The 18,611-nt window shown below is 35.7% G+C and overlaps 1 protein-coding gene across 2 annotated transcripts in view; it reads left to right on the top strand.

Annotated features, from left to right (window-relative positions):
• Positions 1–18,611, top strand: part of FKTN (fukutin) — a 55,665-nt gene that overhangs the window by 32,141 nt on the left and 4,913 nt on the right. For both annotated transcript variants that reach the window (XM_055579217.1, XM_055579218.1), the window contains 2 exons: positions 1,706–1,839; positions 3,255–3,382. In XM_055579217.1, the coding sequence (XP_055435192.1) occupies positions 1,706–1,839; positions 3,255–3,382 (262 nt within the window). The remainder of the gene's footprint in view (positions 1–1,705; positions 1,840–3,254; positions 3,383–18,611) is intronic.

Here is an 18,611-nt window from a genome sequence, read left to right on the forward strand (position 1 = left end):
ATGTAGACTACATGTGATCCTCAGGTAATCTTTAGATTAGCATTTTATTATTTCTACCCATAGGTTGTTATTCTCTTTAAAAAGAAACTGTATTCTGTTTCTTTACATACAAACAATACAGACAACTTGCATTGCACCAAAAGTTTCTAAGAGCAAGTGTTTTTAAGAGAAACAATGAAGGGAATGTTATAAGGTCTTTCCCAAATCTTTTCCACATCATGATGGTATCACTGATTGGATATCATTGTCTTATCATATTCTGCTTATTCTGGGAAAGTTTAGAATCCAAGAAAGATTTCCAAATCTGTTTCCACTATTCATTAGATCAGACTTCTTTGAAATATAAAGATATTAAGAATCGTAAATTTTTTAAAATTCTTTCTTGTTTATAATGATAACTGATTATAGCTATTTTTGTTCCCTATTAGTTATAACTGTTTGTACAAAAGTTAATTCTGTTCTGCTTTTAGAGGGTTACCATATAATTTATTTAATTTGAGACATTTTGAGAATGAAAGGAGTGCTGTTAGTAATTATGGTACAACAGGTATAAACAGGGATATATGGTTATCTTGTCATTTAAGCTTTGTGGAAAATTTACATGATTCTTCCTGTCAAGGAGTTTACAGCTAGAGTAAGCCACCTCCGCCCCTCGCCCTGCACAAAAAAGAGTACATCTTGTTTATGTGATATATGCTCTAAGGTTTAACTTTTTGAAGCAAGATTGTTTTGTGGACTGTTACCAAAATTCTTCTTAATCATTTCTCATGCTGTCTTTTGAGTTCTTAGCCCTATAAGGGCATTTATAAAATGAGAGAAGTTGGATTAGGTGATATTTAAAGTGCCTTCCATTTTTTTCTTTTTTAATAATTTGTGATTTTTTGATAGATGTGGATTATAGATTTTTCTTAAACTGGATGTGAGATCCTCCTGTGCTTGGCTTCTAAAGATCTGTGTTAAAACTGAAATTAAAGTTTAGAATTCCAAACAGTATTTCCCAAAGGTAATTGTAGACATTTGTTTACTTTTTGAATACTTTGAATGAAAGGAGTAGAAGGATATTAAGGGAAAACCCAGAGCCCTTAGTAATATTAAGGTATAAAGCTTTTTCCTTTTAGAAAGTACAATAGCACCTAACTTAGAGGTACATACATAGTAAATATGTAGACATATCTTTGGATGATATGTGAAAATTGAGGTTGATACTGCTCTTCTTTTTTATATGACCCATCACACATTCAGAGCTGTTAAGTTCTACAAATTACTGCTTAGGAAAGAAATATTGATTAAGCAAAAGAAATTATGTTTTTAGCATATCTTAAAAGCAACCTTCACCATAGATTTATGAGTAAACATTTTAAGAAGTAACAGTGTTTTTAAATGAATGGCTCAGTTAACATTATTAAAGCTAATAATTTATTCAGAAATTAAAGTACATCATGAAAAGTCTTGAGGTTGCTGAGTGCTCAGAGCAGTTGAAGGAAGGAAGGAATAAAAGAAATACTCTTCAACAATTGGCTCCTATGATCATAAATATTAAGTTGGGATCTAATTTAAAAATTCTGATAAAGCACACTAAATCTAATCCTGTGAAATAAAATACATTGTTACAAAGACTGTCCATTCTAATAATTACTAATTATTTCCAAACTTAAGTTTTAAAAAAAAGTTTTCTTATTCCTTTTTTTTTTCTTCTTTTTTTTAGGATGGTTTCGGCAATGCAGCATTATTCCATATAGTAAAGATGTTGACCTAGGAATTTTTATACAGGATTACAAATCTGATATTATTTCAGCATTTCAAGATGCAGGACTCCCACTCAAACACAAATTTGGGAAGGTCAGTAATAAAAATGCTTCACTTCAGTAGTAACATGTTTCAAAAGCAAAGTTTATATTAAGCAACTCAGAAATGTTTCATATAGCATTTTATCATTCAGTATTGGCCAGAATGAGTTCAGCAGAAAATTATTACCACTTGTGACTTCTGCACTATTTAAGGAAAACTAGAAAACCTGGCTTTTTATTGACCACGAGAAAGTGAAAAGGATCTTGGACTCTTGAAGAAGAATTTGTTGCCATTACATTAGGGAACAACATAACGTAATAATTAATTAATATAATAAGTAAGAATACCACCTACCCTACCTGAAGTGTCATTTATTTTTTTGTTCACATAGACATCATATTATTATTATCACCTCAAAACATTCCATTGATTTGCTAAGGACTCAAAATACAGAATCATTTCAAACATTACTTGGGTTTCTTATTTATTTCACATGTCCTAGGTCATAGCAATTTTCTCACAGGTCATTGTGGCTTAGATGAAATCTCCTTTTAGATAATTTAATTCATATAGCCTAAGCCTATGATCCCTGGCAATCACCTTACTCGTAATGTACTTGTGCCCAGGGAGGTGTTGTCCTAGAAAGCAAGAAGTATGTTCTGTTTGTGGAAAATTACTTCCCTCATCATAATCATTCTAGTTTATTTAAAAATTTAATAAAGTATCTTCCTGAGGTCAAAGTCAAAGCAACAGAACTCTAATCATTCAGCAAATGACGTAACATTTCCTTTACACCCAGTCTCTGCCTGGCACTGTGCTCTACATGGATGGCAAAGGTGAATAAGGTACAGTCCTTATCCTTGAGGAGCCCGCTGTCTAACTGAGAGAAAAAAAATGCATGAACAGTAAGTGGTGTACTTACTGTACAACAGACAGGTGTACCAAGTCCAATGGGAACTTGGAGGATAAGTTTGTAGGATAAGTTTCTTAGGGAAATGCTGTCAGAATTCTTTGTACTTTTATTTCTTCTTTTTTCATATATATAATGTAATGTTATATGGGTTTCTATACTACATTTACATAAGTACTTAGTTATTGATTATAATGACTTCCTGATAGTTTTACTTGGTTATTAAAGGGAATAATTTTTATTTGATTACTTTTCATTTTTAGTCAGAAAGAGCTCTGAAACAGGATGTTTTGCGTGATCCTGTAACTACTATAAGTCATTTATTCTGAGTTGTCTTCAGTTGTAAAAAGCAACATTATTTTATGTACATTTAAGAAAGAAATCTAATGATTGTGTGCTACTGATGCATCCCAATTTCAGAGATGCTCCAGCTTGAAAAAGTTATCTTGAAACCTATACTCTCTCCATATAAAACATAAGAATCTTTTTTTCTTTTGATTTTAAAAAATGTTAATTCCTTTGTTTCAGTCTGTAAAGGTTTTCATCTTCTCCCTAGGTAGAAGACAGCTTGGAATTGTCTTTCCAAGGAAAAGATGATGTAAAACTTGACATTTTTTTCTTCTATGAAGAGACTGACCATATGTGGAATGGAGGCACTCAGGCCAAAACAGGAAAAAAGTTTAAGTATGAATCAGATAAGTTCTTACAAAGGGGGCCTTAGAAATATCTGCAGAAGGTAGAAGTAAGGAAGTAACTGAAAATGGGGTGGGATGGGGAATGACCATCAAGGCTCCACTGTTAGCTGATATTTCTCAGCTTTCCAAAGAGTTTCCCAGTTATGCTTGAGAAGTGAGGATACCTATCAGGACTGAGGAAGTGCCCCTGGGTTTGTCACTCCAAAAAGTCATTATGATTGGAAGCCCTTGAGTCATCAGAAAGGGAAAGGCAAAATAAGGAACAGAAAATTAGGCCCAGATTCTGAGCCAAAAAACCAATTGGCTGTTAGAGCTGTTGGAACTTGATAATTTGATGGGAATGGGTAAGGATCAGTAAGAAGGAGATAGTTAAAGTGAAGTGAAGTTTAAGTGAGGAGATTGGGATTGGCGGGAACTGAGGTCATGAATGCTGGGCAAGCTCTGAAATGTGCCTTTAGCATAGACTGAGGCCCATTCTTTAAAGGATACTTTAAAGGATACATTTAAAGGATAATATGGTAGTTAACAGCTACCACATTTTGTCAAATGTAAGGTAATATGCATTGTAAGATGTACCATTATTGTATGTGCTAACAAGAAAGGAAAGACACTGCTAATTATAATCTTTTTTAAGACACCTGATTCAGATAGAAAGTTGTAGGGGGAAAGTATCTCAATTCTGAATTAATTGATGGACTACAATATATTAGACTGGCATTTTGAGCACTTTTTTTTTTAATGCTGCCTTAGTCAAACTCTTTGATTATAAAAGACAAAAATGTAGAGTAACTGTGTATAATACCCTTTATGATGCAGTTGGCCTGTTGACAGTTCTGAGAGAGAGAGAATGAATGTGAACCTGAACCCAAAGAATGTGGGCTCTGGAGTCAGGCAGACCTGGAAAATGTCAGCTTCACCCTAACTAATTGTAGCCTTTAGCTTTTTTGAACATTAATCTCCTCATACTACTGTGGATCAGGCACTGATGGGAACATTTTTCGTGTATTAACACATCTAATCCTCATAACAACCATAGATAGTCTGTGAGGCACTGAGAATTTAAGTCATTTGTTCAACATCACAGCAGATAAGTCAGGCAGCAGCCTGTCTCTGGAGTTCATACTTTTAATCAGTACCCCCTACTGCCTCCCTGATACACCTGGCAGTATGAGGCACTTAGTGTGATACTTAGCCCTTATTATCAGTAAGTGGTGGTTACCTTTGTTATAATTATTTAGTGTTATTAATATTATGATTGCTAGTGTGACTGCTGTCATTGTTGTCATTCTTATGGTTCTTATGTCATTCTTACTGGTTCTTATGACCAGGAGCATAGATTTACCTCACCAACTAGCTGAGATTAGGGCTTCTATCACTGAATAAACTTGAGCCATTGGGCACATTGGAGAATGTTCTGTAGCACAGAAGAATAATTCCAAACTCAGACTGGTTTCTCCTGGATACATAGACATTACATACTTTATTTGAATCTTTATTTAAAGGCAAGGAGTCTCCGTGTAATATTAACCTTGTTCTGGAGATTTGAGAATAATCCAAATCTTTTTTCTCGAAGTCATAAAGTATCCCCAAATTGACATGATCCTGGAGTGTGTTCCTGAAGCTCATATATTATAAAATATTATTTTGCTTTATGACAACAAATACCTTCATGCTAAGTAAACTCTGATTATAAGACAGAAATACTTAGTAAGATAATAAATATGTAGTTGACACTCTCACTGTGGCTAGGTGAATAGGGAGGTGTTTTTTGACATTTAGCTAGTTTGTTTATTAAAATATAATAAAGATGCCAAACAATGTATAATTTCCAGACTTTAAAAAAAACAACAGTGAGATAGTATAGCATAGAAATTAAAGGCATGGAGCCAGTCTGTTTGCTTTTCAATCCCAGCTATCCATTTTTACAGCTAGTTATTTAACCTCCCTGGTCCTAAATTTCCTCAAATGTAAAATGAGAATAATAATAGAAATTGCTACATAGAATGGTTTTAAGAACTGAGTTAATCCACAAAAATGGTTTTGAAGAGAATTAAACATATCTTGAGTGCTAAGAAGTTATTAGTTGATATTATTAATACTCTCAGCAGTAAAGAAAACTATTTTTCTTCTTAGACTTATAAGAAATTTATAAATCAGAAACCTGTATAATTATCTCAATATTTAACTGCCACATCTGTTCTTAGAGACCTCATGAGAATGTCACCTTTTGTTTCTGGAGCTTGTATTATAATCCTGTTATTCTTAATTTTTCTTCTAAAGCTTGGATTTCTTTCTTCCCACTGGCATGATCCCATGTCAAACCTCAAAAGAACTGTGCATTTCTAACCACTACATCTCTGGCTAGAAAAAGCTTCTTTCATTCTGCTTTAACTGCTCTTTATGGTAGCAGTGTTTGGGAAGTGTGAAGTCTTCTGATTATTTAATGAGAGAAATGAACAGTGATAGAACTGCCTGGACAGATGGTTTGAGTCCCAGATTTTCTATCATGTTACTGTGACCTTAAAAGGCAGAGAAAAGAACAGGGGATGGTTGTGAAGAGTAGTTTCTTTGGAAGATTCCCCCAGCCATATGCCATTTTCATTCTTTTCAGCACTATTTACTGTAAGAAACTGTAGAATTATCACCACTACTATTCCTAGAGTGAAAAATCTTTAAAGCTAGTCTAAGGGTCTTTTTATCTTCATAATATTCTACTTTATTCATGTGTAGTTTATTCTGAGAAAAAACTTAACGATAATATAGAATACTTACCATTTTTTAATGGCTCAGACGGTTAAGAATCTGCCTGCAATACAGGAGACCTGGGTCGGGAAGATCCCCTGAAGTAGAGAATGGCTACCCACTCCAATATTCTTGCCTAGAGAATTCCATGGACAGGGGAGCCTGGCGGGCTACAATCCACGGGGTTGCAAAGAATCAGACGTGACTGAACAACTAACACTTTGACTTTCACTGTTTTGTGGAAAGCCGAAGAGGAACTCAGGAAGGAAGCAAAAGGTTTCCCCTTTTAAAACTTGGCTCTGCATGCCTTCAGAATGATGTTTTGGTCATAAGATTGAATTATGATTACAATATTGATAGCAAATGATAAAGTTATAGCTACCAGGGTATCTAACTATATATAAGGCATGATGATAGGTGTTTTATGATTTACTTTCAGATCATCCTCACATGTTCCCTGTGGGTTAGATATCTCACTCCCAGTTAGATATGAGGAATCTAAAGCTCAGAAAAGTGAAGTAACTTGCTCAAGGTTCTCTGGCCATTAGTGATAGGGCCAAGATGTAACTTAAGACCTGTTGGATTCTTAAGCCCAAATGCTTCCGTCTAAGAGTTACTAGGGTAAATGAGTTAACACATGTAGTAATGCATTTAGAACAGTACCTGGCACATAGTAAGTACTGTGTAAGTGTTAGCCACAGCTGCAACTGCCATTACCATATTATTATTCTTTTACTATTACCACTCGTGTTGTGCTGCTAAAAGCATAGGACATTCAACCAGTATTAACTTGTATTAGTTACTCTGGGTAAGCATTTTTTTCCCCCAGGTCTCATATTTCTTCCGTCTTTAGTTCTTAGTCTAAGGCTGTACTTTACCTAAAATCTAAATTCTCTTCTTAAATATTGTCTAGATTTTTAATATTTATTTTTCTTCTCCAAGTTCCAATCACCTGTGATAAAAGGTGATGAATAAATATATTAACCTTGCCTCCAGCTGTGAAATTTTCATTCCACAGCTTTACAGTTCTTATAGATGCTGCCCAGATTCCTCTGGATTATTTCTTTCCTTCACATCTGAATCAACTAATGTAAGTGGAGGCCAGAAGTTTAAGAGGCAGTAATAATGGTAATAACAAAAATTAACTTCTATTGAATATTTACTGTGTTCTAAGCACCATGCCAAGTTTTTATATGCATCATCTCATTTAACCCTCACCACAAATTTATAAGGGAGGTTTACTGTCACCCTCATTTTATGGGTGAGGAAATTAAGGCAGAGCTAAGACTTAGACTTGGGCCATATCACTTCAGAGCCTGTATTCCAACCCCATACAATACACTGTCAGCACAATCCCAGTCATGTTGTTAATACTCCCTCCGTGAAAAGAGCCCTTCTGTTTATTGACATTGTCAGAATATTACAGCTACCTCTGTATCCACTGATAGAAAATTTACTACCCCGGAGCTAGTTGTGGGTTCCTTAGACCTTCTGTTATATGCAGCTTCTGCTTATTGTATAGATCTTCAACAAAATTGGATTTGTCCTCTGTGGGACTAGACTTATCCAAATGTGACTCCTATATAATTTAACATTTCATTTCTGAAGAATTTATTTGCTAACTGCTATGTGCCAAGGATTCTGATGTGAATATAACTTAGTTTCTGCTCTCAAGAATCTCATAATCTAGACCATGAAACAGATAATAAAGTACTCTATCGGCAGAACATGATTTAAATAGGTGTCATGTATAGTTGAGATACAGATCAACTCTATCTAGAATTAATGACAAGGAAGTATGGCATAAAATATAGAGAGAAGTTTGTTAGATAGACTTGGGAGGAATATGAAGAAGGGTCTAATAATAGGTTTATTTAACTATTTTTATATTTAGATTGTTTCCATTTTTTATTACTAAAAAATTCCATGAGCATCTTTGTACATTAAGTGAAAGTTTTACTGGGGATTGTTTCTTTGAATAGATTCCCAGAAGTGGAATTATTATTATTGTTTGATTGTGCTGTTTGAGAAATAGAGGGGTAATTCGGCAATCTTCTGATAACAGTAAAAGTACAAGATTTTACCCTCAGTGTTTTGTTTTATCCTTTGACTCTTTTAAGGCACGTTGCAGATCTACAGGCCTCCTCAGTCATCTTTGTCAGCATGGTTTATTCTTCCTGCCTTTTTTCCCCCTATTTTTTAAAAATAGACAGCTAATTTTGTGATAATTTTAGATTCACAGAAAAGAAAATAATATATTGAGTTTCTGGATACAGTCACCCAGTTTACCTTAATGTTAACATATTGTTACCATGCTACTTTTGTCAAAACCATGAAACCAGTCTTGGTGCATTACAGTTAACTAAATATTATCTGTTCTTCAGTTTTTCTACTAATGTCCTTTTTCTGCTCTGGGATCTAATCCAAGATCCCACATTGCATTTAGACCCCAGCGTTTTGAAACTTGATTTTGGTCCAAGATTTTAAGTATATCACTAGTAGTACCAGCTTATTAGACATCATTCCATGTCCCAGTTCTGCTATGTGAAGGTATTGAGTTGCCTCCATTTAGAAGTTGCTCCTCATTTCCTCTAAATGGAAATAAATCTCCTCTTCCTCTGAATTTCCATAGATTTTTCTTTTCTGTTTACCTCTCTTATGCTGTATTTGGGTACTTTTGCTGATTTATCTGTCCTTTCTGAGTTATAGGTAAAATCAGTCCTGTTAAATCTATCAAGCTGAGTGAGACCTGAGCATTAATGGAAACTAATATCAGGTCCTCTCAACCAGTCTGTATTGTTTCCTTAAGATGTAAGGGTGACCCTAGATTGATGACTTGATCCAACCTAGCACCTTTGGAGAGTCAGCCATGAAGTTGTTACCTCAGTTATTTTCAGTCACAGCTTCAAAAGATGTAAAGTGGTATTGGTTGTTGAATCCCCACTCATAGGCTCTCTCAGCTCCATAGATTGATAACTATGCTTCCACAGTTTTAGCTCTCAAAAAACACATTTGTCTTTTGAGTACTTTTATCTGTGAAGCTAAAAAGACAGATTTGAATAATTTCTTTAAATGAGTGTATTTAAAACATTAGCTTTACTAAAAATGATGTCATATTTCCTACTCTGTTTATACCTTCGTATTTTACAACATTTAGACTATATTTAGGCCTCTTTAATTAACCTCTAAACCATCAAGGGGGGGGACACTGAATGCACATTATACGGTAATTGTATTCTTATACACTATATAGAAGTGGCAGTTCTTCATTTGTTTTTGTTTTTTTTTAAGAGAAGATTACCTCATAATGAATAAATAGTCAGCTTTTTACTTATGTGAAATAAATTTTAAGACATATTTTGTTGTTTGAATATATAAGAGACTCTATAAGGTAGTATTCTGAGAGAAATGAAAACGAATTTTCATTAAAATTTTAAAGTGTTCATAGCAGTTTTATTTGTGGTAGCCAAAAAATGAAAACAACCCAAATGCCCATCATTTGGTGACCAAATAAACAAGTTATGGTATGTTCAAACAATGGAATTCTGCTTAGCAACAGAGAGGAACCAACTACTGATACATGCAATAACATGGATGAATCTCCAAAACCTTATGTTAAGTGGAAGAAGTCAGGCAGAATATGTACTATGTACCTGCATTTATCTGAGATTGTAAAGCAGGCAAAAAGCAGGCAAAAGCAGTCAAGAATATAAAAAGATCATTGATCACCAGGGGCCAGGGTGGATTGACTGTATGCCTGCCACAGAAGCACAGAGAGCTTTAGGGAAGCAGGGTGGTAGAAATGTTTTATATCTTGATTATTTTAGTGGTAACCCAGGTATATATATCTGTCAAAACTTGAAATGGGTGCTTTTCATTATGTGTAAATTGCACCTTGAAAAACTGATTAAAAACGTTGAAAAAGAAAAACAAAAAAATCTATAACTTAGAAAATTGATGCCAAGAGAAAAGAGCCCAAGATCACAGTTTGAAACAAGGGGATATCTGGGACCAGAAATCATGAATTTGATCAAGGCAGACCTAATTGCAATGATAAACTTGGAGCCTTTTGCATCTGCTTGGACAAATTGAATAATCTGAGATCAAAATAAAAGAAGCCTTTTATATGTTTAGAATGAAATTTGAAATCATAACTCAATCTCCTTTTTTTATTATCTATTATATTGAAAAGGAATACTATACAAATTGTCTGAGACAAAGCAAGCACAGCTGGAGTCTAATTACTTGTTAATGAGCTAAAGATATAGTTTTTGAAAGTTATGCAGTAGAAATAAAAATGTCCAGAGGCTTTGTCCTGTGACCTTAAAGAAAACTTTTGTGCATGCTTTAGATGAATAGTTTTTGATATGGTCGTTATGCCTGCACATTCAGGTGTTAAATGATACAAGCTTTAATTTGTCTACTCATTGGTGATATAAATTTCTTCTAGTTCTCTAGTTTAGTTCTGTCCTATGGAGATTGCATAGGAGAGTTTGCCAATAGAATAGATGGAATCACTCAATTCACACTGGAAGTCAGTGGAATACACAAGGTTCAATGGGTAGAATTTTATCTTATAAATATGTATATGCTATATATATATATTCATTATATGTTAGAAGTTTGGGACAGGATTGGTGTATGGGATCAATAAAAACCTCAGAAAGACTATATTCTAGCCCAGTCTCTGAAAAGTTTTTTAGCCATATCTCTGTTATGTCTTTTGCTTCTGTATTATCTGTGGCAGGATTATGAGGAGTTTAGTAGAAGAGATGGTTCAAAAAATACTAGTCAGCATGATGTAACTTTGGTTTTCAAGAGTTGATTCTTAGAGATGTTTAGAAAACTATGGGCAGAATCAATGCTAATGACATGATTAATGTGGCAGAGTAATTCTCACTTTGTCATATTCCCTTTGCTCTAAATATTACTGATGGATATATCTAAAACACATAGCTGAGCTAAAAGAGAATGGAGTAAATAATGAAAAAGCAGTATTTAAAGAGAATTTCTAAATTAAAGACAGATAAGCAGGATAAATTGAAGAAAGTGGGGAAAACCACTAGACCATTCAGGTATGACCTAAATCATATCCCTTATGATTATAGAGTTGAAGTGACAAATAGATTTAAGGGACTAGATCTAAACAACAGAGTACCTGATGAACTATGGACAGAGGTCTGTGACACTGTACAGGAGACATGGAGCAAGACCATCCCCAAGAAAAAGAAATGCAAAGAAGCAAAATGGCTGTCTGAGGAGGCCTTACAAATAGCTGTGAAAAGAATGGAAGAGAAAAGCAAAGGAGAAAAGGAAAGATATACCCATTTGAATGCACAGTTCCAAAGAAAAGCAAGGAGAGATAAGAAAGCCTTCCTTAGTGATGAGTACAAAGAAATAGAGGAAAATAATAGAATGGGAAAGACTAGAGATCTCTTCCAGAAAATTAGAGATAAGATGGGCTCAATAAGGACAGAAATGGACTTAACAGAAGCAGAAGATATTAAGAAAAGGTGGCAAGAATACACAGAGGAACTGTACAAAAAAGATCTTCACAACCCAGATAATCACGATGGTGTGGTCACTGACCTAGAGCCAGATATCCTGGAATGTGAATTCAAGAGGGCCTTAGGAAGCATCACTATGAACAAAACAAGTGGAGGTGATAGAATTCCAGTTGAGCTGTTTCAGATCCTGAAAGATGATGCTGTGAAAGTGCTGCACTCAATATGCCAGCAAATTTGGAAAACTCAGCAGTGGCCACAGGACTGGAAAAGGTCAGTTTTCATTCCAATCCCAAAGAAAGGCAATGCCAAAGAATGCTCAAACTACCACACATTTGCACTCATCTCACACGCTAGTAAAGTAATGCTCAAAATTCTCCGAGCCAGGCTTCAGCAATACGTGAACCGTGAACTTCCAGATGTTCAAGCTGGTTTTAGAAAAGGCAGAGGAACCAGAGATCAAACTGCCAACACCCGCTGGATCATGGAAAAAGCAAGAGAGTTTGAGAAAAATACCTATTTCTGCTTTATTGACTATGCCAAATCCTTTGACTATGTGGATCACAAAAAACTGTGGAAAATTCTGAAAGAGATGAGACTACCAGACCACCTGACCTACCTCTTGAGAAATCTGTATGCAGGTCAGGATCAAATAGTTATAACTGGACATGGAACAACAGACTGGTTCCAAATAGGAAAAGGAGTACGTCGAGGCTGTATATTGTCACCCTGCTTACTTAACTTACATGCAGAGTACATCATGAGAAATGCTGGGCTGGAAGAAGCACAAGCTGGAATCAAGACTGCTGGGAGAAATATCAATAACCTCAGATATGCAAATGACATCACCCTTATGGCAGAAAGTGAAGAGGAACTAAAGAGCATCTTGATGAAAGTGAAAGAGGAGAGTGGAAAAAGTTGGCTTAAAGCTCAACATTCAGAAAACGAAGATCATGGCATCCGGTCCCATCACTTCATGGCAAATAGATGGAGAAACAGTGGGTGACTTTATTTTTCTGGGCTCCAAAATCACTGCAGATGGTGACTGCAGCCATGAAATTAAAAGACACTTACTCCTTGGAAGGAAAGTTATGACCAACCTAGACAGCACATTAAGAAGTGGAGACATTACTTTGCCAACAGAGGTCCATCTAGTCAGTTCAGTTCAGTCGCTCAGTCTTATCCGACTCTGCGATTCCATGAACTGCAGCCCGCCAGGCCTCCCTGTCCATCACCAACTCGCAGAGTCCACCCAAACCCATGTCCATCGAGTTGGTGATGCCATCCAACCATCTCATCCTCTGTCGTGCCCTTCTCCTCCCGCCCCCAATCTTTCCCAGCATCAGGGTCTTTTCCAGTGAGTCAGCTCTTCTCATCAGGTGGCCAAAGTATTGGACTTTCAGCTTCAATATCAGTCCTTCCAATGAACACCCAGGACTGATACCCCTTAAGATGGACTGCTTGGATTTCCTTGCAGTCCAAGGGACTCTCAAGAGTCTTCTCCATTACCACAGTTCAAAAGCATCAATTCTTCTGCACTCAACTTTCTTTATAGTCCAACTCTCACATCCATACATGACCACCTTGGAGTGCATGTAGATCCAACCAGTCCATCCTAAAGGAGATGAGTCCTGGGTGTTCATTGAAAGGACTGATGATAAAGCTGAAACTCCAGTACTTTGGTCACCTGATGCGAAGAGCTGACTCATTGGAAAAGATCCACTATAAATGGAGCATTTACACAAGTTAATTAATGTACTAAGTATGAAAACTTGTAGAATTCAGTTAAAAGGATAGAGGTAAACTTGTAGCCTTGAAAACAGTTAAGTATGAAAGAATAGATTTTAAAAAATAAAGTTACCAACTGAAGAAATTAAAAGAACAGCACAGTCAGCCCAAGGAAAGTAAAGAAAGGAAACCTAGAGAAATTAATGAAATAAAAAAACTGTCTCAAAGACCAACAAATCAAAATGCTAGTTCTTAAATTATAAAAGGTAAAATTAAAGACAATATTCAATACTCAAACCCTGGATGTTTGGCTTTAGAATTTATGCTCTCAGCTTTGTTACACTGGCTGAAAAGAAAATCTGTGGACTACTAAGACAAGTCTCAAGTGTGATAATTAGGTAAAATGTGGAAAATGATAAAATTTTCTGGAAATAATATCAACTCAAGAACACCTAAATAACTTATACTCATTAATGAAATTGAATTACTAATTAAAAATCCTCCTTTTCTTTTCTTTTCCCTACCAAAGACTTAGAAAATCTATAGGAAACTTTTACAATGCCTTCATAGTATAGATTATTCCCTATATTAAATAATTTATTTTGGGGAAAAAAAAAAACTTACTTTAATGCATTCATTTTGACTAATAGCAAAACTGAACTTGAGCAGTACCAAAAAAAATTTTAAGGGAAATTACTGTCTTAGTGAACACAGAGGAAAATATCCTAAATGAAATACGAAAGAATAGAATTTTGTAGTGTGTGTGTATTAGTGTAATTCTCAACACTTGAAGATTAAAGGAATAAAAAAGTACATGATTATTTCAATAGATGACATTAAAGACATTTGATATATTTCATAATTAACAATAACAAAAGACCTTTTAGTAAACTTGGAGTAAAAGGGATCTGAAATTTCTTTAAACCTGGTAAAGGGAATATACCAAAGACCTAAAGTGAGCAATCGTATTTAATGGTAAAACTTCAGAAGTGTTTGTCTCTTTTCTTAATCATTAATTAATTTTTAATTAATTTTTTAATTGAAGGGAAATTACTTTACCATATCGTGTTGGTTTCTGTCATACAACAATGTGAATTAGCCATAATTATACATATATCCCCTCCCTTTTGAGCCTCCCTGCTCCCATCACCCCACCCCTCTAGGTCATCATAGAGTGCCAGGCTGGGCTCCCTGTGTTACATAGCAACTTCTCACCAGCTATCTAGTTTACATGATAGTGTATATATATATGCTTTTGGCTATTTCCTCCATTCATCCCACCCTCTCCTTCCCCCGTTGTGTCCGCAAGTCTATTCTCTACATCTCTGTCTCCATTCCTTCCCTCCAAATAGGTTAATCAGTATGATTTTTCTAGATTCTATATATAGGCATTAATACACAATATTTGTTTCTTTCTGACTTACTTCACTTTGTATAACAAGCTCTAGGTTTTTTTCTGATTTTAAGAGAAGGGCTCCCTTCTCTTAAAATCAGAAAACGTAATAATGTGCGCTATCTCTGCTTTTATTAAGCAGTATGCTGGAGGGCTTAGGCACTGCAGTTACACAAGAAAAAGACATTAAGAGTTAAAAGTGAAGACAGAATTGGTAATGAGAATAAACTAGCGTTGTTTTGCAAGAAATTCTTGTTTTAAAAAATGGCTTTCCTATCCCAACTCTAGAGTTTAATGCAAACTTAAGTTTAAAAAGTTCAGATTCGGTTGTAATAGATGGTGTCTCTCTCTCACTTAGCCTAGCTAACTAACAACAGTAAAAAGTGTTTGTCACTTAGCTATTATGTTTATAGGTTGTACAATTGATGAAATTAGTTTATCCAGCCACCCATAAGTAGTTTTACAGATTTTAAGGATGTCTGTGAGGGAAAAAATGATCTATTCCAACTAAATTCTACTGTTTTTTGCAAAACTAAAATGAAGTAAAAGCGGTATGAAATAGAAAATAAATGGATTTTTTGTGTGTGATAAGATCCCTTGAACTTACATTCTGATTGGGGCTTGCTTCAGTTTCAGTTCAGTTCAGTTGCTCAGTTGTGTCCGACTCTTTGCGACCCCATGAATTGCAGCATGCCAGGCCTCCCCATCCATCACCAACTCCCGGAGTTCACTCAGACTCATGTCCATCGAGTCGGTGATGCCATCCAGCCATCTCATCCTCTGTCGTCCCCTTCTCCTCATGCCTCCAATCCCTCCCAGCATCAGAGTCTTTTCCAATGAGTCAACTCTTCACATGAGGTGGCCAAAGTATTGGAGTTTCAGCTTTAGCATCATTCCTTCCAAAGAAATCCCAGGGCTGATCTCCTTCAGAATGGACTGGTTGGATCTCCTTGCAGTCCATGGGACTCTCAAGAGTCTTCTCCAACACCACAGTTCAAAAGCATCAATTCTTTGGCACTCAGCTTTCTTCATAGTCCAACTCTCAAATCCATACATGACCACTGGAAAAACCATAGCCTTGACTAGACGGACCTTTGTTGGCTTGCTTAGTCTGAATTAAATCTGTTCGCATTTTCGATCCTATCTCAGAGCTTTAAAGTAAAAACTGCTTAGGAGAACTTAATCTGGGCTTTAAAAGCTAAAATAACATTGACTATATTATAGTCTTAGTTATTATTCACTGGTAACCTGGACAGAGTGTGATGTTCTGAGTCACTTAACACCCTACCCCCACAACTTCCTCTCCACAATCCCATTTTACAGTCAGTTTTTACATTTTATGGTTTGTTTACCTTCCCTCTTTTCCTAGGAAGCTGGAGTTTTCTTTTTGCTGAAAGGCTTAAAAATTATCTGGCGAAAAGAAAACCACAGTTTTAGGGATATTTCTGTTTAGGAACAAAAATTAACATTTGAGTTAAATTGTCTTTGAGTAATTTTAAGATTCTTTATATATTTAAAATGTTTTGTTTTTGTTTGTAAATCTTTCATTGTTCAGTGAAAGCTTTGAACATTTTATTTTATGAAAGCTTTGATAAAATTTGTAGTATTCTCACCCACCCTGTCATCCTGGTTTTTCATTCTTTTCAGTTCAGTCACTCAGTCATGTCCTACTCTTTGTGACCCCTGTGGACTGCAGCACGCCAGGGATCTAAATGGGACGTTTTTTCATTCTTTTCATTCTTGTACCTCTTTCCTAAAACTGTAGAGGATAAAATTTAAGAGAGAAGTTTCCTGGCCTATTTTACTAGATGGACCATGATTTCTGTCTCATTTCAACTTCAGTGTGTCAACTTGATAAGATGCGACAGGTGGACATTCTGCTGACCAGCATCTGATTGCGGACGGTAGAGGCTGATGATGGATGGTTATATCTCATGGCAAAATAAGCAATTCCATGAATATGAGTGTGCAGAGTAAAATTGGGACCAGCAGATGGTGGAACTATGCTGTATCCTATTTCTTCCTCAGCATTGAAATTTGCCGTGGCCTTCTTTTCATAGAAGCCAGCTGGGATTGTCTATTAACTGCCAGCACCTATTGGTTTGGGTAGAAGGGACTTGTTGCTTTCTTTAGAATTGCTCAGCCTGTCATTTTCATCTGTGGCTTTAAGTTCATCTGGTAGTAAAACATGATATTGAGAAGCAAAATGCATGAGAACTGACCTTTCCTTGAAGAACATCCCCCTTAGATCCCTTTTTCTATAATATGATTACACTTTGAATCTGTTTTTTTCTCTGTTCCTTTCTTATTTAATCCTCTGATAGTTTACATTTCTTTCATCTCTGGTATTGCTACTTCAAATCTCATTACTAAAGGTTCTTACCATGTTGTGAAGGAAAGAAATATTTCTCAGAAAGCAACAACACAGTCTATAATATAAACTATATAAACTTAAATCTAACAAACCTGCTGGTTCCCTTTGTAAATATAGAGCTTTTTACTGATCCAAAATACCTTTAAGAAACGTGTTTTAGTAACAAAACTTACTAATTGAAATAATGCTGCTATGAGTTGAGTTAAACTCATTATAACATATTCCTTGGGCTAGCTTAGAGAGATTCTTTTGCATTTGAGATGAAAGAAAGAAAGGAAAAAAAGGGGAGGGGGGAGGGTGGGTTCTTGTGAGGAACGGAAGCCAGGAAGAATCCTGGGAGAGCATCTTAGAGTCATGCCTGTCTTTTTCCCTGAAAAGTCCATGCTGTGAAGGAAGTATCACCTTACACAGATGCTGCTTATTTTAGTGTTCTTTAGTTAGGTTCTTTTAGTAGCAGTTTGAATTTGATAGAGATTTAATGATGTGCAACCTATTAAAAATAAGAAAGAAAAAAGTTTGAGACTAAGAATAGAAATTAAAAAGGGAAGGTGATAAAAGAGCAGGAAGAAGGTGTTTTGTATAACTGTTCTTCTTCAGAGAATTATTGTTGAAATCCAGAACATCCAAGCATAGGATCTCTATTCCTGCATCTGAGGAGGGGGTGGAGTGAAGCTTTGCTTAAAAAGCCAATATATATTGGGTCTTACTGTGTTCACATATTGTAGTATGAAATTCTCACTACTGTACAAGTTAGAAAAAGAGTTTAAGAAATACTCTGACTGAGACTGGGAATTTCTTCTTTAGCTATCTAGCATTATCAAAAGCCATTTAGGACCACAGTGAAACCCAGGACAGAGAAATTAACTTGACCTGTCACAAAGACACAGTATTTGTGACGCTCTTGTTAGAAAATGTCATATATTTCCAGGATTGATTTAGGTTCTCTGGCTAACTAGGAAGGTTTTGTTTCCTCTCTCACTTGCTATACGTGCCTCCCTCGATGTATACGAATTTCAAATACTAGAAATGTATTAAAAAAGAATATTTATATATTTAAGGAATTGTCATGGCCAAACCCAAACACTTCCCCAGGGTTTTCCAGACTCTTATCATTTGCCTCTATCTTTTGGCAACTTTTTGCTTTAACTGCAGTCTCAGACAGGCTCTCCCTGCTAACAGCAAAGATGGCCACCAGCAGTTCTCAGCTTCCATCCCACAGCTTAGAAACCTCTGCACAAGAACACTTCTTCCCCCGGTAGTTCCAACAGAAATTCCAAGACTGACTTCCATTTGCCTAATTTTTATAAATTCCCTTCCTGATGTAGTGACTATAATTTACTGGTTAGGTGTGAGTCTTTTTTATCCATCTCTGGAGCCTAGGAGTGGAGTGCGCCGCTTTTGGACCATAGGGACTGGGACTAGGGGAGTGAAATTGGGATACAGTTAACATTAGAAAAGGAAGGAGATGCTGGACAAT

This window comes from Bubalus kerabau, chromosome 4 (assembly GCF_029407905.1).
Source record: "Bubalus kerabau isolate K-KA32 ecotype Philippines breed swamp buffalo chromosome 4, PCC_UOA_SB_1v2, whole genome shotgun sequence".
Taxonomy (NCBI): domain Eukaryota; kingdom Metazoa; phylum Chordata; class Mammalia; order Artiodactyla; family Bovidae; genus Bubalus; species Bubalus kerabau.